The 27,089-nt window shown below is 34.2% G+C and overlaps 1 protein-coding gene across 4 annotated transcripts in view; it reads right to left on the bottom strand.

The window, feature by feature from the left end:
• KIFAP3 (kinesin associated protein 3) overlaps positions 1-27,089 on the bottom strand; it is a 211,308-nt gene that overhangs the window by 76,598 nt on the left and 107,621 nt on the right. For all 4 annotated transcript variants that reach the window (XM_031936861.1, XM_031936862.1, XM_031936863.1 and 1 more), the window contains exons 11-14: positions 14,826-14,926; positions 5,958-6,066; positions 5,404-5,516; positions 110-275 (exon numbers count right to left, since the gene is read on the bottom strand). In XM_031936861.1, the coding sequence (XP_031792721.1) occupies positions 110-275; positions 5,404-5,516; positions 5,958-6,066; positions 14,826-14,926 (489 nt within the window). The remainder of the gene's footprint in view (positions 1-109; positions 276-5,403; positions 5,517-5,957; positions 6,067-14,825; positions 14,927-27,089) is intronic.

Raw genomic sequence — 27,089 nt, forward strand, 5'->3', positions numbered from 1 at the left:
GCAGTGGTCTCAAGTGATATAATGGTACTGTAATAAACTGTTCTATTAAAGACTTTCACATCCAATGGAAGAGTACATGACATCATAAAATCAAACACCTAGGACAGACCTGGTTTAAGTTTATCTTTGAGGTATGGAGCCAACTTGTACTCTTTGAGAACTAGCTCCCAGTCCAAATCAGGGATAGTCAGATTTGCTAGGGTCCCCAAACATTCTATCACAAATTCTTCTTCTTCATCATTAGAGATCTGTGCTGCAAGATCACCAACATAATCCTAAATAAAATACAGAAATGGGTATTTAATAAAGACAACAAAGATGCTCTACTGTAGACTAATAATATTACTTAATGGAAACAATCTCATTTTAATAAATATAAAGCAGCATATTAAGTGAGGCATAAGTAAACAAATCAACCCTTGAGGCCTTAATTTTTAACGTTACTCCTGAATTTTACTTTTCAGCATAAGCATATTCTTATAACCCACCAAAATAAAAGATCTGACTAAGAAGAAATGACTTAGCATTTATGTTGTTATATAGGTGGGTTTGTTTTATTAAATTACATATATATATATATATATCACTTGTGATATACAAGAGATATGTATATGGAAATACATAGGATAGTAATAGAATCACTCTATTTGTAGATCCCCTACTGCACTATTTTTTCTCTTTTTATTTGAAAAAGATCCCCCAGTAGTCCTTTCTGACTCTTCATGACTTTAGTGTTTCCTTGGTAAAGATACTAGAATGGTTTTCCATTTCTTTATCCAACTCATTTTACAGACAAGGAAACTGAGGCAAGAAGGGTTAAGCATCCATTTCATCTTTTATGATAATCTCTACCCTTTTAAATATAAGAATTCTCCCCTTATGAAAAATTTTCCTTTGTCTTTAGTTTCTTTTCATGATATTACCTTTTATAGTGAAATCATATATCACTTTAGAGTTTTGTAATGAGCCAGAACTCTGAAGAAGTATACTTGAATCAAGGTATTAACTCAGAGGAAATGATGAGACAATGGTTATCTAGTTTACATATATACTTAGTATATTTAGCATGGTGATGTAATGGTTCTCTAATTTCACACATGTATAATGTGCTGTAATGATATAATTATAATAGAGTATATAAGGACCAACAAGGACCAGAAGAGAGACATTCCATCTACCACCATCCTGATGGCTCTCCTGCCTCCTGCATTCCTCCACTAACACCAAGGCCCAACTGAAGGTTCTGCAGAAAGCTAGCCTGATCCCAGGCAAAGGAGACAGACTGTGAAGGAGATAATAAAGACTTTAGACTTTATTCCTGACTATTCTTGTGGTAATTATTCGCTGAAACCAAGACAGGCCCATCTGAAGGTCCCTCAGAAAGCTAGCCCAGACATTACAGAGTTTATTATGGTATATAGTGTGAATGTTATTCTAAAACCATTGTCTACCAAACTTCTTTCTAGCTTATCTGACTGTTCTATTTTTTTAGTTGCATTTCCTGCTCATTAATTTCTTTTCTCTTTTGTAGCTGAATATGTTTAGAGAGATATCATTTCATCTTAGAACTGCTTCAGCTACACAACACAACTTTTGGTATGTTGTTTCATTATTGTATTTTTAAAAATAAAATACCTACCATTTGTATGATTTGTTTCTCTGACCAATATGTTCTGTGTGTCTTATTATTTGGTCTCTTTAAATCTGAATCTTTCCTTTAATTTACTGTTATAACTTTTAATATGTTGAAGTCAATAAAGAATGTTTCATATCTCTACTTTTCTGCATTTCCTTATTTTTCTACACCAGGGCAAAATCAGTTCTTAAAGGTACCACATAAAGCTAGAAAATAGATATACTCCTTTCAATTCACATTCAGCAGTTACCAGACTTCTTTCTGTCCTATCTAACCTTTCTAAAATTCTATTCAGTTTTTTCATGTTTCTTGTTGAGGAAGCATAGGCTAGGCAAATCAAACCGACTCTACAACCAGGACTACCAGATCTCTTTAAAAGATCTTGATGGAGAAAACTGAATTCAAGAACCTCAGGCTATTGGATCTGCCTCCCGACCTACCACTTCCCTTATCCTTCCAGTATTACAAATCATTGTGAAGAAAAGGCGCCCCCCTTCTTCATTACTACTACCAATTGGTCACCTGCCATCCAACAGTCAGTAAGTGTAGAAGTTTTCTTGGGGGTAAGCAGTGTGCCAAAGACTAGTCACTCTGCTCTTTACTAAATCCTCACTCAAGCAATTCCTATGGACAAGGGGGCCAGTCCTCTCCACCAACTGCCAGAGAATTGCCACTCACAAGGAAAACAGGCTAGTTTAGCTAAGACCGTAAGGCACTCTGAATGATACCAGAGGTAGCACATGCTTGGTAAGTCAAACCCAGTGGGTCATTTTCACATGGACTACTGTTTTCACAAACTCTGATGCTGACAGTCCAGGATCAGAAATTCAAGAGACTTTGGACTATCAGTGTTTCCTGCTAAATGCCAAATATTTCATCAGAGACTGATATGATTTTATCAGAGGAAATGAGTTTTTACAAAGATTACCTACTTGAAATCCTGGCACTTAGCACAGTCCTTTGCATGTCACATTTAATGCTTCATGCATTCATTGCTTTTTGTTTGATCTGAGTCTGAAAGGGGCACAATAAGACCTCAAACAATTTTTTTTTTGTTGTCAATTCCTCTCTATTGCTCAATTAGTTTTTTCCTTTAGATATTTAAATGCTTTCTTGTGCATAAACATATATATTATATATAAGCTAACAACTCATTATTTACAGTACTATTAAGGACAATGTAGTTTCTCTGCACCCACTGAAAAATTAATAAAAGAGGAAATCCTCATAACAATTTGCATTGTCAGTTAAGTAAATTTTCACATTAGTTATGTTCTCAAATGTTATGTCTCATACTGACTTTAAGTCCATCATCTTTTTGACAAGAGGTTAATAGTGTGATACATTTTTAGTTATCTGGAATTATGGTTTATCATGGCACTAATAATAGTATTCCACAATTTTTCAAAACTATTTTTCTTTATAATGTTATCATTGAAGTTTTCTTAGTTTCTTTAACTTCATCCTGCATCAATTTAAATCTTAAGGCACAATAATATTGCTTATCTTAAAAAAGAGGTCACTTAAAAATATTTTTTAAAAACCGTTGCTTTGTCTGAGATTATGATTGTCACTATTTTGGATTCACTAAAAAACTCCTCTCCTTATCTTAACTTCAGGTTAATATCTATATATCTAGGGTAAATATGCTTAATTTTTTTAAGGTTATTCAGAGTACATCAATGTCCTTAGACATGGATGAATTATTTATTATTTTCTTATTTCTACACGGAAGAATTAAGATGAGAAGCTAAAGTAGTCACAAAACAAAATAATTTTATCAAAGGGAAGGAATGATAGGTAGTTAATCCCAATCATACAGAGAGTATATTTCTATAGACTGATAAGTATGTTTTTTCTTCTATAAGATCCCATAACATTATTTCTTCTTTTTGACAACTAACACACTCCTTTTAAAAAGGAAAAGAAGTTGGCAAAAAGGAGGAGTATTAACACTTGCAATATAATGTTCTGATCCTCATTTTTTTTTTCTGTCTCAGGTCTAAATTGTTTGGTCTTTCCCTTTATTTCTCCCCTTTTTAATTCCCCCTTTATACTCCATCTTCCTCAGGTAAGGTTTATTTTGTTTGTGACTATTTCTTCCATACCTTCTACCCTCTCTCTCCATCTTTTGCTCTATTTCTTTTAATGTACTTAACCCTGTGCACCTATTGATATGTGTTTGTATATGTTTATGTTCTACTTTCCTATCTCTTTGTTCAGATTGGAGGGAGGCTCATGAACTTCCTGCTCTGCTACTTGTATCTTTATATTTCCATATTTTTTTAAATTATGAAAATTTATTTATAAAGCATTTATTAAATATCAAGTACAATGCCGAGTGCTAAAGATACAAACACAAAAGAAAAAAATAATTTCTGCCCCTCAAGAAGTTTACATTCTTTTTTTTTTGCTGAGGCAATTGGGGCTAAGTGACTTGCCTAGGGTCACACAAAGGATGGTTAAGTGTGTGAGACCACATTTGAACTCAGGTCCTCCTTACTTTAGGGCTGGTGCTCTATCCACTGTACCACCTACCTGCCCCTACATTTATTTTTTAAAAAGAGATTTTATTAATATCCTTTGTTTTTACATTGCCTACATTTCTTCTCTGAATCTTTCTTAGAAAATAATCCCTTACAACAAAGAATTTTTTTTTAAAAGAAGAAGGGGAAAAAATTCAATAAAGCCAATCAATATATTGAAAAAAAAATCGGATGTTATGTTATATTCAGTGTTGACTGTATTGCCACTCCCCACCAAGGAATTGGGAGACATGTCTTTTCATGCCTCTTCTTTGGGGACAAGTACATTCTTACAAATTTGACAATATTCAGCTTAGAATGTTTTATGGTATTAAGTCTTTCTATTTATATTTATGTAGTCATTGTAGACATTGTTTTTCTGGCTCTACTTCATTTTGATTCAATTCAAATAAATCTATGATTTTTGTATTCATTGTGTTATTAGAATTATCGTAGACTTGCAACTCAAGACATATGAGGAATTACCTACGAGTTATGAAGTCCAGCTTCTTAAATTATGATTCAAAACTCCACATGGGGTCTTGTAACTGAATTTGGGGGTTGCAAAATTATGATTTATTATCATTAAATATTTAATTTATATACATATAAAACACAAACATGTAAAAACTTGTCAGGCAAAAAGGGGTAGCGAGTAGAAAAATTTCAAGAAGCCCTGATATAAAGGATTATTTCAGGGAAATAAATGATAAGGGAAAAAGAAATGGACTAGTAAAGGAAAACTGATATTCTTATTAGTCCCATTAATAAGCATGCAATTTCAAGTGAGTACAAAAAATGCTCTGGGAAAGTTGAATGGACTTAGTAATGTATATTTTTTTTGGGAAGTTTGGACAAAAGTTATATAGTATGAGTGTAGGAGGGAATATTCACAACAATGAGATCAAAAATAATGACAACATCTTGCAATCGTACAGAATCTGAATGTTTGCAAGCACTTTATCTCCATAATCTCATTTGATTCTAAAAAATCTCTCTGAAGTAGATGCTATTACAATTCTTTTACTGAAAAGGAAACTGAGTCAGAAGAGGCAGAAGGCATTGGCCAAGGCCACACAGCTAGTCAGTGAACCCAGCATTTTCTGACATCAAATGTAAGCTCTCCCCACAATCTAGTACTGCCTCTCCAATACCCTGAGGTTCTGGAACAGATAGCTATAAACTGTCTATAGAGGACAGTACTTAACCCAACTTAGTGCATAATAAAGCAGAAGTGCTTACAATAAACAAATTTTTAGTTGGTCCATCATGCTGTGAAATGTTCCTAATCATCTTCATCAGCAGTGGATCCTTGAATTTTAGAGCTCTCTTCATGAGCATCTTCAATCCATTTCCTACAGACAAAAAATACAAAGTATAGAAAATACAATTCAATTATAACTTAGTTTGAGAGAATTAAGAAAAAAACTATCTCAATACAGTTTAACAAATAAGTGATTAAAAGAGAAGCAAAAATGAAAAAAAAAAAGCTTCTTTCTGGAAAATATATAAATTGACCAATAATAATTTTGGCCAAGACAAACTATAAAATTCCCTTTAATGATCAATGTTCCCATTCAAGAATATATTATGTATCCATTTATATAATACAAGAGCATTTTTGGACTACATCGTAGTAGTTTCTAATTCCTGCAGAGATTAAAGCTAAAAAAGATGGCTCTGGGATGACTTGCAGTGCTATTTGTCCATTATAGAACATATACCTTGATACCTTGTCAATTGCCTGACTATATCTTATACTCAAAGATAAGCAATAAGAAACTCAAGACACTGACCTTCACAAATAAGTTGTACATTCCTCTTGTTAGCAGCAAGGTTGATGCAGAAGGAGATGAGCTCTAGGTCAATTCGTTCATCAGAGCACTCAAAGAGCATTTTCATTAGCTAGCAATAAATACACACACCCTGAATTATGTCATCAGAACATTTAAAAACTCAAAAACAAAAGAATGACAACAAAAGTTCACCATGCATACTTTTTTTACATTATATATTCTCTGGCAACAAAAACCTCTTAATCAAGAAATAAACATATAACTTAATACAAGTTCCCAGCACATAGTAATTGTTCTATAAATGTTTGTTGAGTGACTGATTGAATAAGTATTTACTGCATTCTTGCTGTACTGGGCCTTGGACTATACCAGGTGCTATGAGAAATAAGTCTGAACATATTTTGTATGACTAGTTTACCATATGATTGAAGAGACAAGCCTTATGCACCAGAAATAACTATGATATAAGGAGATAATACACAACATACAAATAAATTATATATGTGTGTATGTATATATACACACATATATGTTTTTTCACACATACATATACATGTATGCGTTGTGATATGGACTGCAAGAACAAAAGGTGTTCAGAGAACAGTGAAATGTTGGTTGAAGGAATTTTATAAATGCTTCATGAAAGAGATAAACAAACTATAATTGCTACCAATAAATATGATCTGAGCATTCCTTTTAAAGGTCATAATAGCTTTTAGTAAAATAGTTATTTTTAAAATGGAAGTAAGATCTTTCAATTTTTATGATTGTCATAAAAAATTTTCTAAATGCACCTATGCTGACTCTATTACTGAAGATGGTGAATGACATCAGAATCCAAAAGATTCTCAACTAGCTTGACTGATAAACTGAATCTAATAAATACAATTTAATAATAAAATATAGGTTAAAAAATCAACTTCATAAGTATGGAATTGGGAAAATACACTTACACAATAGCTGATGTGAAAATGATCTAGGGAGTTTGTATTAAAAATTTAGAATTAGAAGGAATCATGGAAATTCTTGAATGCTTTTCAGAATAAAAAAAAGAATTATTTATAAGAGAAATTATTTATAATAAAATTATAAGAGAAAGAGCACAGGATTAATATCCTAAGTCTGTCTCTCTACTTTATCTTGGGCCTCAACTTGAGAATCTCATGATTCTCCTTCCCTTCTCTTCATTGCAGTGCCTTGACATCATCCTCCATCCTCTCCTTCACACCATTCTCTTAAAAGTGGTCCTTTCTCCACTAGATACATTGTTGGTGGAGTTGTGAATGAATCCAACCATTCTGGAGAGCAATCTGGAATTATGCCCAAAAAGTTATCAAACTGTGCATACCCTTTGACCTAGCAGTGCTACTACTGGGCTTATACCCCAAGGAGATACTAAAGAAGGGAAATGGACCTGTATGTGCCAAAATGTTTGTGGCAGCCCTGTTTGTAGTGGCCAGAAACTGGAAACTGAATGGATGCTCATCAATTGGAGAATGGTTGGGTAAATTGTGGTATATGAATGTTATAGAATATTATTGTTCTGTAAGAAATGACCAGCAGGATGAATACAGAGAGGCTTGGAGAGACTTACATGAACTGATGCTAAGTGAAATGAGCAGAACCGGGAGATCATTATATACCTCAACAATGATACTGTATGAAGATGTATTCTGAGGGAAGTGGATTTCTTTGACAAAGAGACCTAATTCAGGTTCAATTGATCAATGATGGACAGAAGCAGCTACACCCAAAGAAAAAATCACTGGGAAATGAATGTAAACTGTTTGCATTTTTGTTTTTCTTCCCGGATTATTTTTACCTTCTGAATCCAATTCTCCCTGTGCAACAAGATTGGTTCTGCACACATATATTGTATCTAGGATATACTATGACATATTCAACATATATAGGACTGCTTGCCATCTAGGGGAGGGGGTGGAGGGTGGGAGGGAAAAATTGGAACAGAAGTGAGTGCAAGGGATAATGTTGTAAAAAAATTACCCTGGCATGGGTTCTGTCAATAAAAAGTTAAAATAATTAAAAAAAGTGGTCCTTTCTCTCTACCTCCCTTGTTATCTCATTACTTCTTGCCTTTTCTGTCATATTGCTATGATGATCCTTTTTCTCTTCTTAATCTTCAATCTCTCTCTTTCTGCTAGTTCCTTCTATAGTACCTATAAACACCTCAAAGTTTTCTCAATTCAAGACAAACCAAAAAAAACTCCCAAACCAAAATTAACCTCTCACCAAGATCCCAGTAGTTAGTTCCTTTTTCTCTTCTCCTTTTCTTAGACAAATGCCTAGAAAAATTGCCTTCGGTCTCCATCTCCTCTCACCTCACTTATTTCTCAATCCTATTCAATCTGGTTTCCAACCTCATCATTCTACTGCAACCATTCTCTCTAAAGTCAATCTAATCTCTAAATTGACCTTTTCCCAGTTCCTATTCTTCTTAACATCTCTGAAACATCTGACAACATTAATCATCCTTTTGGACACTCTCTTCTCCAGGATTCATGATATTTCTCTCTTTTGACTCTCCTACCTATCCAGGCTCAAGGGGAAACCCTTCCTCTCTTTTTTGCTGAATCATCATCTATATCACACTTACTAACTGTTGGTAAACCCACAATGCTCTATTCTAGTCACTGATTTTTTTCCCTCTATACTCTCTATGAAGATGACTCTTGGATCTCTACATTTAACACTAAACTTTCTCCAAAGCTGCCAAATTGCATCACGCATTGTCTATAGGACATTTAAAAAGTTATGTCCCAGCAACATCTTACCTGCAACATGTCCAAAATAGAATTCATTAACTTTCCCCCCAAAACTAACCTTTCTTTTGAATTTCCCTATTATTGTTGTGGACTGGGCTGCACAATTCTTCTGGTCACCAGGTTTATATGTTTGATGTCATCCTTGATTCCTCAATTTTCATTCAATTCAAATATTCACTCAGTGGCTAAATTTTATCATTTGTAATACTACAACATTTCTTGTCTCCATTCATATGATCATAAACCTTTATCACCTCTCACTTAGTCTGTGTCACTTTTGTCTTCTTATCTCTTCACTTAATATAGTACCTGGCATATAGAAGAGCCTTAATAAATGCTTGTAAATTATCCCCTGTCCTAAGGTGTTGAATTAGAAGAAAAAGAAAATAAAACAAAATCTTTGCTAAGTAAATAATGAAAACTCCCACTTAAAACTGAAGCAATTTGAAAAGTTATTTTGTACTTACAGAAGAAATTAAACAAACTATAAATTGGCTTTAGAGAAGAAATAACAGTTTAAAGATGGCAGATCCCAAATTATCCATGAAATAAAGATATTTTAAAAGCAGGTGAATTTGGCATATCTATGATTTATGACTTGGAAGTACTTCTATACTTTTAAAATTGTAGCAAGCCAGGTGAACTGTTTAAAATATGCACAGACATTCTATCATGCCATTTCCCTAAAGGGATCCTTTTAATCTAAATGTTACTGATACTTGAATCTTTAGAATAAAATCAAGAGCAACCAAAACCTAAGATGACTATATAGATAAAAAATACTATCAATTATTTAATCTACATTCACTAGATGTGTCTTGCAGCTGATCTCATTTGCTATTCATATATATCACCTAATATAGCAACAATCCAAAGTAACTACAAACTAAATAAACATTTTTCAGTCATAATGTTCTACTTAATGTAACTCATATTTGTTTTATTTGGGATTTTTACATTCCAACCCAAACTTATTATAGATTTCTTTCAAACTTTTCCTGATGTAAGAGTAAGGAAAAAAACCCCAATAATTGGTTAATTTCTAATGCCTTATAGAATTATTCATGTCACAAATAAGAATTAACTAATCTGTGATTCCATAAAATTAACACTGCCCTGATTTATAAGGTCAAAGGAGATGATAATTTAGGTGATGAAGTTATTACCTGTCAGCAATTCTCACATTAAACTCCTAAAACTTATTTGGTTTCCAATTATTTCTATACACTTTTTTCATAAGTCAAATTATTTTTTAACCTTAGCAATTCTCTCACAAAATCATGAGAAATTAAAACTTAAGATGAATAGAATACATTCTGATACAGAATTAGTTCTTTATAATAAGAAAAAGAAACTCACTTCAATTTCAATTAAACCTATTCAAATTTTAAAATAATAGTTTACTATGAGCTCCACGTGTACCATTATGTTTTTATTTAATTTGATTGCTACCCGTGGCACTTCAAAAGTCAATGTAATTGCTTCCAACTAGGAAATATTAAAATTAAATTTGTTCTGCTTTAACTATGTCCATTGTCATCTTTTACTGATTTAACAGGAAGGCACTAAAAGGTCTACAGCTTGTGCAATGAAGAGGCAGTAGTGTTCAATCAGACAAGTCCCATATTGAGTATCAGATACCACAGACCCAGGACTGAAATCACTGTGTCTAGACTCTCTGGCACCTGACTTCACTTATTTACCAGTGACCAGAGGCCAACCCCCACAGTTCGCTGTATTCACATACACCTCTGCACACATCTCCCCCCCTCCAACCTCCTGCCCAAACATCTTTGAATGATTATGCCAGAACTGTGCATGCCTCAGGAATCTCTCCTGACTGGCTACTCCCTAACTCTGCTGTTTGAAGTGATGCTCTGGTTTCTGAACTTCGGCAGATAATGGCAGGCAGGAGCAAAGGGTGCTGTCAGAAAGGACGTTTACCAGCATTCAGCTAAAAAGCAGCATGTAGATCAAAGAGGGGCCCAATAGGACAACTGTGGTGGAAAACATGTGGGTAGCTATGGAGATCCTTGCATACTGTTCTGTGGTAAAATATTAAATAACACCATGACATCATTACTTAACCATGTACTTTGATTGGCCATTCCATCACTAATAAATACTTTTTATAAGCATCTGGATGGCATTTGCACCTATTTAAACAAAACATGCGTTTTAGAGGTCTAAATAACAATGAACTGTTAATACCTATTTTTAACTGTTACTAGAATACAACTATTAAATACTCCTGACTTCCATAAGGATGTTTACCTGAGATAATCCATCCACTAAGACTATTAAAAAGCAAAAGAATCTATGACCTAACTAAAATGACCCAGAATTTTGGTCAAGTAGAGATAAAGAGAACACATTGGAAATAATCTGACATAAGGAAATATGAAATAGAATTGCAAGTATAATATGTATATGAGCAAACGGACAAAATCACTGCCTCCAGATATTCAGTACTTTATAATGATGAATCTTACAGTTATAAGATTTGTTTTTTCATCAATGAACATTTACTGAAATGTGTACATTCAAATCACTGTGCTTGGCAAAGGGGGAGATATGTTTCCTGCCTTTTTTTTTGATCAACAGAGGAACAAAAACAGTTTTAATTTGGAAAATGAATGAAGTCTAAAATATATAGGAAGATGCACTTAACTATCTTTCCCAATTTATTTGTTATTCATATTGATCCCCTGTTTTACTATCATTATGACCTATTTATGCTTCCTATTTTATAATGTCATGTGTAAATAATGTCCCTTGAATAGTTTCTTACCTAAAATTTCTGGGTACAATTTCAAAGAGAACAAACATTCTGTTAAACCCTATGAAATCCCCAACATCAGATATGATTTTAATAAGTGATTTAACTATTTGTAGTCACAGACCAGTTTAAAGCTTTACTAGCACTGTAAACATTGCTTTGAACAGCCAGTGTCTGCTTCTCTGAATAGAATGTTCGTTACAGCTCAGTGAATGATTAGTGAAGTTAGAGGAATCATGGATCTAATTGAAATTTCCATGGTTCTTTTATAGTGCAATAAATTTGGCACTGGGTAGTTATAAACCATGTCAACATTTCCCTTAAGTGTGCCATAATTGAGCCCTGAAGTGAAAGTTGTAGGTGGGCATCATTGCAGTAAGAAACAGTCTGCTGTATACTTTGGTTTTCTCAAGAAATTGCCTCCTTCCTATAGCAAAACCAAGGAGAAGGATGTTTACAAAAGACTTTGGTAATATAACCTTGCTATTCCCATAAAAACTGAATGTTCAAAAAGAAAAAAAAAATTTGGCCTTTTGGAAAAGTTTGAGGAAATTTTAATCAAGAAACACAAACCACAAATGTTCTGAAAACTTTCCATGGCAAGTTCCCATTATAGTTATGTTTGGTGTTAGAACATTTGTCAAGAAAGCATAAATTAACAATGCCTCAAAAGATACAATAAAATAATAATTTTAATATGTTCATATTTCTATATCCTTTCCTTTTAAATAAAAATGTGTGTTTAACTCTTTGTTTTGGCCTGTCAGAAAAGGGTTATAATTTAGAAAGTCAACAAGAAATTTTCTATTTCAATTTACTTTACATTTTTACTGACTCCAACTATTCTATGACTTTAGGCTGGATAACACCCCTCAATCTAGATGAGGGCATTACTCTGGCTTGGCTGGTTTCCAGCTCATATCCTGTAGTCCAAGAAATTTAGACACAAAATAGAATTAGAAAAGAAGTCCCCTTTGAAACTGCAAAGCAGAGACTTTCAGGACACACAGAACAAGAGGGCAGTAAATCACCTGGAATCCCCCTCTGACATAGCTACTTTTTTTATTGAAAACTTTTTTTGACAACGGCCTTGATGACCAGAGCACTGGCCATAAGCTGACATGTAGCATTCTGATGAGAAGGTCTGTCAAGATTTGTTGCATATTCTTTTGAAAGGAGTCTGTTTTCTACAAACAACAATAATTAGATTGCTTCTTGGAATAAAGGGCTAATGGCTTATGAAATTTTTAGGTGGGCTCACTTTTTTTTTAAATTTCCTATTGTTGTAACTTTACTTCATTAATAGGAAAACACATTTATATTAAAACTTAATTGGGATGAAAGGGATACTTAATTTAAATTTGTGAAAAGGCAACTTTTTAAAAAAAGGTTTATTTCTTTCAAGAATTTGCTATGTAGTAACCCCAATTAAGCTAACAAAATATTGTCTGATAAGAAATTTTAGGAAACTTAAGGAGGATTTTTATTGACATATTAACTAAAAAGTGAAGAGAGTTCTAGGTTTGGATAAAACTAGGTTCTAAACTATTTTGTTCTACTACTTAGTATGACATCAAATTTTGTCAAAATCAGTCATGTCCTTCAGAACACAGATAAACTAAAATACTATTTAATCTAAAATAAATAACTTCTTCAAAATGGTTAACATTTTTTTGGTAGAACATAGATAAGACCTCAGTATGAGAAGGTGTGCTAGAGTGAAAACTGTACACTGGAGAACATAAATTCCATGAAGGTAAGAACTGCTTAATTTTTGTCTTTATCCTTAGCTCTTTGCAGAATATATTGCATATATTAATACTTAATAAAAGCATATTGATTTACTGATGGAGAGATGAGCTCATGGTTTATCTTTATGATAATTCCTAAAGCACTGTCAAGATGCCATAGGAAACCTAGGACCTGATTATCCAAGATCATTATTAACAGAAACAGAAGGTGAGAGTTGAAAACCTTTATTCCACAGTTACTTATGATGGATATAGAGCCAAAAAGGGCTTTTGAGGACATTTAGTCAGCCATGATTAAGGACTGCATATTTGCTCTATTGATCTTGCTGTGAAATTTCTGGTTACCAGTTTAGGAACAAAGACACTTCTGACTTGTGCCTCTTCCCCATCACAAGGAAAGAAAAATTCAACGTTTCAATAAATCCTGGATAAAGCTGATCTGGTCATGGGTAAGAGTACTTCAAACAACCCTCAGCTCTCTATAAGTAATTCAGCTTTTAGACTCCACTAACTTGCTTTGGTCATTAAATAGAGAGCAGCAGGGACTAGCCACTAGTCCTACCACAGATGTGCCTAATTCCTTTGTCTTCCTACCTCGGTGTTTTAGCTTTTTCTCAGGAGTGATAATCAAAATCAACTTTCCCTTTGCTACTCTGAAGTGAATATTAGGGGATCTTGGGTCCCCCTGTGATGCAAAGTCTCAGGCTGAATTCTAGATGGAAATTTCCTTTTCTGAGCACCTTCCTTTGCCCCCTCAGCTTCATCCCTTTGATTGCCCACTCTCTTATCCCTTCTCATCCCTTCCGTTGTAACCTAATTTTAGAATCAACAAAGTACCTCTCATTTTGGGCCTGTGCATCCCTGTCCCAGAAATCACTTTGTATTTACTTATATGGACATGCCATTGTATTATCCACCAAAAGAATGCAAACTCCTTGAGAGTAAGTGCCGCTTTATGGTGCTTTTGTATCCTCAGTATTCGTATAGTAGGTAGCATATCCTAAGTGCTTAATAAATGCTTGCTGATTTAGCTGGGTGACCTGAGATGAATAGGGAAGAAATCTTTCAGTACTACCAAGTCACATATTCACCATTCCATTTCTTGCCTCTTCTGCATGGGTGATTCCCCCATATCTTGAATGTATTTGGTCATCATTTCTATCACTTAACATCCTTAATTTTCTTCCAGACAGCTCAGGCACTACCAGCAATGTGTGTGGGGGGTGGTCTTTGCTTATCCTCTCATTTGTTCATGTACTCTTCAGGTTAGATGGTATTGTTTTGTATGTACTTTGAATTTATCTATTTGTGCACATAAAACATCCCTTAAGAAAATAGAGATTCCTTGAGGACAAGGTCAATTCCATTTGTGTCTTTTCATGTACAGAGCTGTTTAATAAATGGTTGCTGAATTGAAATGATTCATTTAAGTTTCAACATATAAATATAAGAAAAAAGAGGGTTGTCAAGGAAGGTACAAGGAAAGAAAAGTAAGAAAAATAGACATTTTGCAAATTATTCTTAAAAAAAGAAATTCAAAAAATAACAGACCTACCTGTGGTATACAATCAGTATATGCAAACATTGATTTAAATCGATCATCCATGCTTATATGGTAGAGAACACACATTGCTATTTGCTTGTAATTTTCATTTCCTGAAATGAAAAGTCATATGTGATTTTTTGGCATATTACCCACAAATACAAACATATAAGGAATTTATTTTTAAGCTCTTAAATGTATATCCATTGTTAATGATCTGACAAACTTTAGTTTAATTGTTTCCAAATGACAACTAGAAGATTTAAATCACACTCAAATTATCTTTGAAAGATAATTAAGATCTTCAAAAGTTAATGTGTTTTAATTGAAGTGAATATATGAAGAAAGGAACTTTCAGAAAAAGAATAATAAAGTCATGATTATGAATAGTTGCTATTTTCTTATAATGTATAATATTAGGTCAGGATATTTCATACCCTTCCTTTACTAATTTCAGCATTGTAGAGATTAACAATGTACAGTCTAAGACTTGAGTGTTAGTATGAATATATACATTCATATATATATGCTTTTATATATATATATATATATATATATATAAACTTAAAACTAAATTTATTAGTTATCCTCTATCCTCAAAACTACAAAAGAAAAACACCCCAAAACAAAACAAACATAGCCTATAACCGAATACCACTTTCTGAATAGACAAGACACTGAATTGAGTCAGAAGAGGTGGATTTAAACTTAGCTCTGAAAGTTACTAACACTAGACCAATTAAACCTTACTGGGCTTCAGCTTCCTCATCTATAAAAATAAGGGGCTTTGGATTTCTCTCTCCACCTGACCATGCCCCACCAAAAACTTCAGCCGTGGATAATTCCTACCATTTTTGACTCCTCAATTACAATTCATGTGCTTTTGGCCAGAGCTGGAAGAAGTCACAAACTGTGCAGTCAGGTACATTATAAATTCATGTTATTCAACTTAAACTGAGTTGTCACTGCCACAAAGCAAAACTCTCACTCATTTCAAATTGATTCCCCATTTTACTCTCCAAAGAAACTATTCCAAACTTTTTCTTTTCTTCTCAAGACTACAACACTTTTCATCACTCCCTTTCTCTTAGTTGAGAATCCTGCTTCTTACTTTATAAAGAAAATTAAAGTCATTCAATGTGACTTCCCTCTTTTCATCTCAAAGCTCTCTTGATATCTCCCACTCTCCAATCTGATAATGAGGTGGTCCTTCTTTCCAATGCAATGTGATCCTGATCCTGTCTCCTTCCTTCTCCCATGGATTATATCAACAACTTTTTCTAAACTCCAATCTTTTCCTAAATAGTTTCTTTTACCATTGCCTTCAAAGCATGCATAATTCTAATTTCGTTCTTAAAAAATCACTAGATCTTGCCATCTCCTAATATTACCATCCTATAACTTTCCTCTTTCTTAGTCAATCCTGAGGGAATGGGGATGATAATGGGGAGGGGTGACAGTTTATATTCTTTATCTCCACTTTCTCTCCTCTTAACTCTTTCTTCAATTTTTACAATCCTGCTTTCAACCTTATCACTCAATTGTAATAGCTCTTTTCAGGTTACCATCAAATCTCTTAATTTCCAAATGGGAATGTGTATTCTCTATTATCTGTTGCTCCTCCTGAACCATCTAGGTGGCAAGATAGAGATTGGGATGCCTGGAGCTGGCCCTGGATGCAGTAAGAGGCCATGTCCTTTCTAAGATAAGATCTTTCCCAGGTCTGTTTGGCTGAGGCAATATTCATTCAGTGACTAAGGACAAGTAGGAAATGAGGAAGAAAATAGCAGGAAGAAGAGAGTGATGTAGGTGAACTTGCACAGCCCTCCCTCACTGAAAACCAATTCACTTGTAAGTCGTGGCATCCCTTACCTCTTGTCATGGTCTTCTAGAAGGAAAGGGACAACCACCTCTGAGGAGTAGCAGCTGCCCCTTTGTGGATCCAACTGGCCAGTTCCACTTGGGCAACGGCAGCTATCCCTTCCTTCTTCCTTTCCTTCCTCCTCTTTTTTCTTTCCCTCTCTCCCTTCCCTCCTTCTTCTTCCTCTGTCCATATAGGGATCATACCCTTACCTGTGGGTGTTCTGCTCAAAGGAATGTAAAGTTTGATAGCTAGATATCTTGGGGATTACAGGTTAGATTTCTTTCCTAAGGACCATACCTTACACCCAAATTATTCTATCTAGCTCTCCTTGGTTGGCCAACAATAGGTCCTAGACCAAGCTTCACTTGATCATTGTTTGGGTCCTGCTGGCTCAAAGTGTAAATAGTAATTGTTTCTGGTTTGGTCAGAATCTTCCAGATTAATGTTTTTGTTTGTTTGTTTTCATGAGGTAAGAGAGGCCATACATCTTTTACCTCCTTTCTTACCTAGCTTTAATCACTGAATGAGCATTGATTGCCTCAATCAAACTGAGACCTGGAAAAGATCTTCATTTGAAAAGGCTAAGGTCTTCCACTATATCTGGGACATCTCCAGTCATTCTCTATCTGGCCACTGAATTGAGATGATTTCAGAGAGAATGTGAGACTATAACCTTGCATGGCCCTCCTCACCTACATCCAGCTTACTTGCATCCCTTCTGATGTCATGGTCCTCTTTGAGAATGAAGAACAAAAACAGCTGCCTTTGACACTGCTGATAGGATTTTTTATGTGACAACATTCTCTCTTAGTTCACTTCTATTGTTTACTCCTACATCCATCCTTTTCCTTTGCTGGTTCATCATCCACATCATGTATCCTAAAGGTAAATATTCTCCAATGTTCTGTCCTAGGCTTTTTTTCTTGTTTCACTATTTTTTCTCACAGATCTCATTAACTTCCATGAGTTTAATTATCATCTCTATGCAGATGGTTCCCAGATCAATTGATTGATCTATCAATTTATCTATCTATCTCCAGTTTCTTCCCTGAGCTGTAGTTCTGCATCATCAATTATGTATTAACATTTCAAATTGGATGTCCTGAAGACATATCAAGTTCAACATATTCAAAATAGAACTGTCCTTTCTCTTTCATTTCCCCAAATCCACTCTTCTTCCAAATTTCTCTATTTCTGTTGAAGGTTCTCCTGAAATTTCCATTTTGGGAAAGAATCCAGACTGGCTATCCTTCATTCTTCAGACTTTAAATAAGATTCAGTTGCTTTCTCCCTCTTCTTCTGAGACTTCCACTGGTGAATTGCTCCTCAAAATCAATTTCAAGGAAATTCCCATACTAGTCTCCTTCATTTTCTAGGTTTCAACACCAGACCTCTTATGAGTATCAATTATCTCTCTCCTCTCACTCTTTTTCAACTCTCTTTTAGGTGTTACCTTTCTCCATTAGAATGTTAAGCTCCATGAAAACAGGGGTTGCCTTTCTTTTTACTCATATTTGTTATCTCCAGTGATTAGCTTACAGGTTGGCATATAGTAAGAGTTTTAATAAAAGCTTGTTGACTCGAAGATATCATCATTCTTTCAGAGTATTAGGTCTGTAAACTTGGCATTATTCTTGACCCCTTTTCTCTCATATAGTCAATTGATTATTGCTATTTTTACCTTTATAGTATCTCTCAAATCTGACCTCTCCTTCTATTTACACAGCAAGCATCTTAGTTCAGGCCCTCATCACATATCTTGTTTAAACTACTGCAATGGCCTAATTGGTTTTCCTTCCTAAAGTCTCTACTTTGTCCAATTTACCTTACACACTGCTGCCAGAATGATTTTCCTTAAGCAAATATATGATCATATCCTTCCCCTACTCAATAAACTCCAATGGTACACTAGTGATTTAGGATAAAATATAAATTTCTCTTTTTAGTTTTTAAAGACCATCACAATTTGGACCCAAGCTATTTTTCCAATTTCACTGTACAATCCTCCCCCACCTCTAGAAGCCTGTCTCAACTGGTCTGCTCTCTGCTCCTCATGCATCTGTACCTTTAACCACCCTCCATTTCTGGAAGGTACTTCTTCATGCCTCCTGCACAGAATTCCACTTCTTGACCAAATTTAGGGAGCATAAACTATTAGTGTTCTCCCTCTCAAACTATCTTGTATTCAATCAAGAGAGGATCTGAGACTAGTATATTATAAGAAAGAGATGCTATGCTACACATCAAACCAATGATAGGACCCCTCTTTGTCCTTAAAAGTCTCATATTTGAGTAATATATTTTTTTAAGATTTTAGGGTTTCCTGCAAAACCAATTGTATACATAAAAGTACTTTGTAACTATAAAATGCTTATGTAAGTTAGAAACTACCATGGCATCCTACCTAAGATTTTATGCCATCCATGTCATCAAACAGATGAGTCAATCTCTGAGAGAACAGTCTACTTATTTTACTTTCTCATTGATATTAAATACCATAACCAAATTGATCGAGGAGGTTTCCACTGAACAAAATAATGAATTACTCCATCAAAGTTCTTTGTCTTTCATTTTCCACTTAAGAGCTTAGTCTTAACTCACAATTACTTTGGCACACTACTCTATACTCATTTGTGTCTCATTATATCTCAACAATGTAGTAATAGATGCACTGAAATAAAGTCCAACTCGACTTACCAACTAAATTTAGTACTTACACAAAGGAGAGAGGTGTCAGGATAAGAGGTTAAAAAAATAAAATTACTTAATTTTAGAATATACTACAATATAATTTGAATTCCATTCATTACAGAATTTTAGAATTGAAAGGAAATTTAAAAGAGTATGTATATCTAATCTATTAGTTTGATATATAGGAAATAATAGAGTGACACACAGATCACTTTATATTTGTAATAATATAAAATTCATAAAGCCAGCCTCAGAACTAGAAGGCCCAAAGTTCCAAGTCTCTGACCTTAGATAAACACTGCTTCTAATACAGGACAAGTCACTTAAGGTTCCTCTCAGTGCTCCAGACAGTTCTCTAATACTTTCAATTGTAGAGAAGGTGCTGACCTTCATTAATAAAAGAAGTTTCCTCTTTTGACAGTTCCGCTTTCAATAAAATTGACTAGTCTAGTACCTTTTCCTATAAAATACATCACTTAAAAAAATGAAATATTTCTTCACCGCACAATGAAGATTTGTTACTAAGTAGGTTGCCATTGAAAAGTGGCATTGTATTAGTACAATGATTTTCTCCTATAAATAAAGGCTATATAAAATATACTTGAGATTCCAGCCTTTCAGATTAGAACTACCTATAGTAAATACAAGATAAATTTGGGGCATAGCAGGTTTGGGGATCAAGAAAAATTAATATAGTTCCTGTTCTCTAGCAGCTCAAAAATCTAAGGGTAGAAACATACTTAAAAGGAAGCTGACAAAGAGGAAATGCAAGCAATGCCCAGAGGCACTGTTGTTGGGTGACAGCTACTCGGAATACCTCCCTTAAATGAAGGATATTGGAGTTCGCCACTGTCCGTCAGCTACTCTCTCCAATCAAGATGGACAGAAGAGAAGAAGAGTCTAGGAACAGCAGGTACTGATGAGGTGTGAATTTCAGGGTTGATAATGATCTTAAAAGAAGATGAAGTTCTTAGGGGACATGATGAAGTCCAGAGGTGACCAGTCAGGTAGGAAATAAAAGGGGACAGTGATAGGGTATAGCCTATGCAAAATTGAAGAGGAGGAAGATGGAGTTTCATGTGAAGAATTATGAAAATAAAGAGACAAAATTCAGCTTACACATTCAAAATAACAAGTACTTCTAATGCTATAATCACTGAATTGGTGCAGCCTCAGTCAAACTGACAACTGTTGAAGACTTTGGCTTAAAAAAGGTCTAGGTCTCCTCCTGCACCCAGTCCATCTCCAGTCATCTGGTCGCCCTGATCTCTATCTGGCCACTGCCCCCAGATGGGTCTGGAGGAAGAAAGTGAAATGGGGACCTTGCCCAGACCACCCTCACTCAAATTCAATTCACTTGCATGTTGTGGTATCCCCTTCCAATGTCTTGCTCCTCTCTTTCATAATGAAGGACAAAGAACAACTCCTTTATGTTTAACTTTTTTTTCCCCCCAGAAATGCAGGGCCTTTGAATGCTTTCAATTTGGGGTCAAAAACACATTCTTAAATATGTCTAGTTCCACCTCTACTATGTCTAGTTCCACCTCTACTAAGTCTGACACTAGACAAAATCCTATGTCCATCTAATATTAACCTGGCTTTATTATATTAAATGATTTTTCTAGTTTCTAGTTATTACACTAAAAATACTTTTTAAAAAAGTGATTTATAATAAACATGACTGCTGAGTCGTAATGGAGAAAAATGAGGAATCAATAATAATACAGCAGTTGAGAGTCTTAAGTGTAAATGTGTTGCTTGTTATAGTCAAACTCTACTAAAATTTGTTATCGGTGTAGAAAGTAGAGATATAACAGTTCTATGTGCTAATAAATATATATTACTGGTAATGGTGAAAGGAATTTGGAAAAAGAGGTTCACAAGTTGGGAGTTATGATGGATAGAAAAGGAACCAACTGTTCAAATGGGTAGATGCTCTAGAAAGGAGATTATAAGTGTAGGTTTTTAAAGAAAGAAGTAAGAAGAAGTGGAAAAAGATATATAAAGGCAAGGTAAAGGATATTTACTAAAGTAGAGGTTTTGGGGAAAAGAATCCCAAAATGGTACTTCAGTATGATAAGAGCTTAAGTATTCTAGTGATTGACTCAGAAATCAGAAGACTTGAGCTACATCCTAGTTCTGACTTTAACTATTAGGTGATCTTGGGTAAGTCCTTTTGTTCCTAGTTACTCGTGTATAGTACTGTTGGGTAAGTCCTTTTCTTCCTAGTTACTTCTTTATAGTATGAAGTTTGAGCCAGATGATTTTCCATTTCAATTCTCCCTTTTATAAGGCAGATCATTATGTTTCTTGATCAATGGACAACAGAAAAATTTAGTACTAAAATCAAATTGAGACATTAATGGCATGAATAAAAGTAACAAAAACGAGTAGTTCCCATAAAAACTAATTTATATAATTTTTATGTAAAGTGCCTCCCAACATAGTTTTTTTCTCTCAGTTATCTGATTCATCTGAGTTATCTGATCAGTATGTTTTTTAAAATAAATTCTTCCTTATATTTTATTTAAAAATTTAATTTCCCCTTCTCACACTAGAAAGCCATCTCATATAACAAACAACTATATAAAAGACAAAGAGGAAAAACAGAAAAAAAATCAGCAAAGCTAATCAATAATAAAAATTCTGACATCCATATTTGTAGTCTCCCTCATCTCTACAAACGAGTGAGGGGAGGTATTTCTCATGTCTCTTCTTTGGGGCCAATCTTGTTCTTTGTAATTTTACAACATTCATTTTAAATTGTTTTGTGGCTGGTATTATTTCCACTGTTGTCATCATCGTGTATATTATTTTCTTGATTCTCCTTACTTGCATCATTTTATTAAATCTTTCCATGCCTTTCCCTATTCATCTTATTTGAAGTTTCTTACAATATTACGTTCAGGTACTACAATTTGTTTAGCTATTGTCAATTGATGGTAATCAACTTTGCTTCCAGTTTTTTACTACCTCAAAAATGTTATTACATAAATATTTTGGTATATATGGGGCAATGAACATCCATGTTAACAGGATAGCATCCATAGGCAGATCAATTTTATATTCCAGACTCATCCACTAGAACACCGAAGATTAAATAAGGCAGTTAAAGTAAATAACTTTTTCTCTAATTTTCAAGTCAAGAGCTCTATCCCCCAAGGCACCTCATCTACAAAGTCCTGGAAAACTAATTGGCACTTTGTTCAAAATAAGATTTCAAATACCTTGTTGAAAACGATATTAAGACATTATTCTATTACACTTCATTACAAGAGTCATGAGTTGGCAGAAGACACTTCCTTTTCTACTTAGGTTTTCATTCTATACACACAGAATCACAGAATCTCAGAATTAGAAGGAATCTCAGAGGCATTCTATTCAAACCCAAATAGGAATTCTACCTATAATCTATAACAATTAGCCTCTTTTTGAAGCTCTTTAGAACAAGGAAAGCTCACTATGCCTAAGAAGGCCCATGCCACTTCAAGCAGCAATTCTATGTGCTACAAAGTTTTTCCTTCTTCAATATTAAATGGATCTCTATTAAATGATATATCTGTAAAGAGTTTCACAAATCTTAAAGTGCTATATTAAATGCTAGCTATTATTATAAGTGTTACTTTGCAATCTATCAATGTCTTCAAATCAAGAACATATCTTGCCTATGCTCTCCCATAAATTCTCCAAAGGGGTTTGTATACCTAGTTGGAAGAGAATTTTTAAGGCTGTATTTGGTTCTATGGAACAAAATATATTTAACAGATAACAAAAAGTAAATCCAGTATTACTTTTCTGTCAATTGTGCCAAATATGGTCTAGCCCTCAAATGTTTTCTTGCCCTTACAGAGGAGGCACTTCTATCTCACTCTGGGTGCCTAGTTTTTTCTGGGAGTGACAGGAGCCTTGTGACTTCTGGTACACTAGTTCTTAGGTCCACATTTTCTAGGCTGAATGAGGATGGTCAAAGAAGGAAGCATGATGTAAAGGTAGAAGAATAAAGGAAAAACATGGATGGCTTTTCCTGACTAATGTGCCCTCCACTATCAGAATGGTAGAAGACTTGGTATACTTGAAAGAATAGCTTTTTTTTTTTTTTAGGGGGGGAGTGTTTCAGATCTTTTGATTTGTCTTATGATGCTTCCTTATGATACCTTCCACTTCTAGCTCTTCATGTACTCAGACTACTTTATCTAGTTTGTATGGTATGATCACTGTGTAGACCTCAAATAGTGCCAAATAGTGCTTTAGACCCCAGTGTTCTGTGGAAAGACTAGGGAACATGTCAGAGAGTTACTGATGTATTTAGTAGAAATATCTTGAAGGTTTTTAGGATCAGAACCAATTAATTTTTAGTGATATAGAATTGACTGAACACATGTACTGTCTCCCTCCTCAATTGTTCATGAAATAAGATCAGTCACAGACAATGAAATTTGCAGTTTACATTGGGGGAAAAATGTTGCAAGCAAGGGCTTTACAAACAAATATTATAATTACTATAGTAACCTGAACCCTAGCTCACTGATTCTAGACATTACCAACAACTTAGTTATGTGATATAATCCTTTTTATTCTCAAATTACAATAAGTTTTCTAAATGTGAATACTTAGCAAATTTCCTCACAAAAATATATTTCTTTTTTTCAGATGATTCCAAAAAGGACAAGAATGAAAGGACAGAACAATTTAAGACAGAAAAGAAAGACATGGGAAGGTTTCTGAACTAGCCTGTACTCACTCCCCTAAAAACAGCTGCGGACATGGAATGGTAGTGGCTCTTTGGCAGTCAGCAAATTGTTATTTAAAGCCTATTCTACTTTTTTTCATTCCACATAGTAATAAAACAGTTTCTAAGAGAGATTAAATGATCAGAATGAGGTTTAGAGTTTAATCCTTAATTATGAACTACTCTTTCACTTATATTTGGAATAAAAAGACCCACCTTGGTTCTTAAAAGTACCATTTAAGATGAAGAAACAATTATAACCTTACTTAATGGCTTTCTTAAAGAATAATGGAGGTTCATTTTTGCAAAACACCTCACTAGGAGCCCCAAACTCTACCCAATGGCTAACATTCTCCTGTGAATAGCAGATATTTCAAAAAAGGCTCCCCTATGACTAGTAGACTATCAATTATACCCCAATGGCAGCACAAACAAGTAATGTTACTTTGCCAACAGTCTGTATGTTGGCAGGACACCAAAGATTAAATGAATTTCAAGCAACACAGTAAAAAAAACTGACAGTTTTGAGAGAACTAGATCCTTAATGACTTGTGGATTAGTCAAATCTAAAGTGCCAAGGGTAGGGTAAAAAATAAATGTCCCAGCCATTATAGAATCCTTTGGTATTTGTGATAATAAACATAAATTATGAAGAACTCATTGGGTATTAAATGCAGAAGTCAAGAATACTTCGATAGGATTTCCACAGGAATTTATCATTAATTAACTGAATCGTTGCTTGAAAGTGTTACTGAATTATCTTAGCACTTCTGCAGCCATTCCAGAAAATTTGGTCATTCCCAGATGAAGGCAGTTAATGCCTTAACAAAAGCAATCATTAACTCTAGTAAATGATTTTGTGGGAATTATTGCTGTTATAAAATACATTTTAAGAGTTTATAGAAACAACTCTTTTTTTATTTTAAAAATAAATTTGCAGCTGTAGGTCAGCTGGAACAGCTGGAATGGAAAAGAAAAAACCCAAAACTAAGGTCCCTGGGCTGCATTTGAAACTGATTTTCTGCCAATGAAAAAGCAAAATACATACTGATTAGGCTCTGAATTCAAAATGTCTTCAGTTTCTTCCTTCTCCACCACCCCAATCTCTGAAGTGATTAGTAAAGGGCCATTCAACAACTAATTTTCTAAGACATTTGGGATTTTGAAACCTGTATTCTTCATTTATAGCTCAGTCAAGTAAAAATATGAGTTCTGAACACCAGAACTCTCAACCAAATTTCCGCTTCTGCTATAGGCCTAGACCAACACTCTGTGAAGAGAGTGAGAACACAAATTATGGGCCACATTATTAGCCAGATTCTCATTCTCCTATACACCCTATGTCTGCCTTCTAAATATAGGACTCCCTTTGAAGTCCACAAAGACTTCAAATCCAGATGAGAGCAGTGTGGCAATATGAGCACATCTGTATCAAAATGGAGCAGTACTGAAGTAATAATATTCTTGGGTTAATCAAGACCGGAACAATTATCTAATGCAATATTTTTAGAAAATAAATATTATATTGACTATGGAGCTGTATGTGTATGTGTGTACACATACATATATGCATTTCAAACCTATTTAAATATGCTAGGTCAGGAAGTTCTTAATCTGACTTCCATAGACCCTAAAAGAGTCTGAATATAGGTGGGGAAAATTGCATTATTTTATGAATTTAAAAATCTTATTCTGAACATCAGAGTGCCAAAGTGGTCCATGATACAGGGAAAGTTCAATTTTCATTTTTTAAAATAAATTATAAATATTAACAAATTATAAACAAAATTCAATTCAAATCCACAAACACATGTCATTTACTTGGATTTTTTCACCATGCAATAATTAGTTTCAAACTAGTTGCAGTAATAAATAGCTTAATAAAGCAGACATGAAATTGAATACAAAAATCAGATGCTTTTTGTTTGTGGGTTATTGGACCTAAACTCTTGAGTTCAAATTTGGCCTTAGACATTTTTTAAGTAGCTATTTGATCCTGAACAAGTCACTTAGCTGCTGTTTGCCTCAATTTCATCAACTCTAAAAAGGGGATAATGTAAACACCTACATTGTAGGGTTATTGTGAGGTTCAAATGAGATCTCTGTTTAAAAAACCCCCAACCCCCAAAATGGTGCTTAGCACAGAACTGGCACATTACAATGGCTTTAGAAATGCTTATTCTTATTACTGCTCAATAAGAAAGATCAGCAGGATGATTTTAGAAAGACCTGGAGAGACTTACATGAAATGATACTGAGTGAAGAGAGAACAACATTATACATAACAACAAGGGATAATCATTCTAATGGACTTGGCTCTTTTCAACAACGAGATGATTCAGGCCAGTTTCAATGGCTCTGTAATGAAGAGAACCATCTGCACCCAGAGAGAGGACTGTCCGGATTGAATGTGGATCACAACATAGTTTTTTTTTACCTTTTTTGTTGTTGTTTGCTTAATTTTTGTTTTCTTTCCTTTTTGATCTGATTTTTCTTGTGCAGCATGATAAGTGTGGAAATATATATATTTAACCTATATTGTATTACTTGCTGTCTAGGGGATGGAGTGGGGGAAGGGAGGGAGAAAAATTTGGAACAAAAGATTTTGCAAGGGTGGATGTTGAAAACTATATCTTTGAATGTATTTTGAAAATAAAAAGCTATTTAGAAATGTTTATTCCCATCCCTCCCTTTTTATGTTCAAGCTTCTGCTGATATAAATAACCAAGAAGGTTGAATGACCTCTCTCACATAATAGATATACATTTTATCATTTGAGATCCATAATACTATCCTGGGAAAGAATTAAGAAAAATAGTAAGTCAACAATTACATGAATAAGTCAGGGAATCTGTAGGTCAATGACACACATACACACTCACACACACACGCACACACACATATATATGAAATATGTCAGGTTTTAGAGGTAATCTTCTCATTAAATGACTTGATGTGTGTCCAATTATTTCACTTAAAAACTAAAGATTTA

The sequence above is a fragment of the Sarcophilus harrisii genome, chromosome 4 (assembly GCF_902635505.1).
Source record: "Sarcophilus harrisii chromosome 4, mSarHar1.11, whole genome shotgun sequence".
NCBI lineage: Eukaryota > Metazoa > Chordata > Mammalia > Dasyuromorphia > Dasyuridae > Sarcophilus > Sarcophilus harrisii.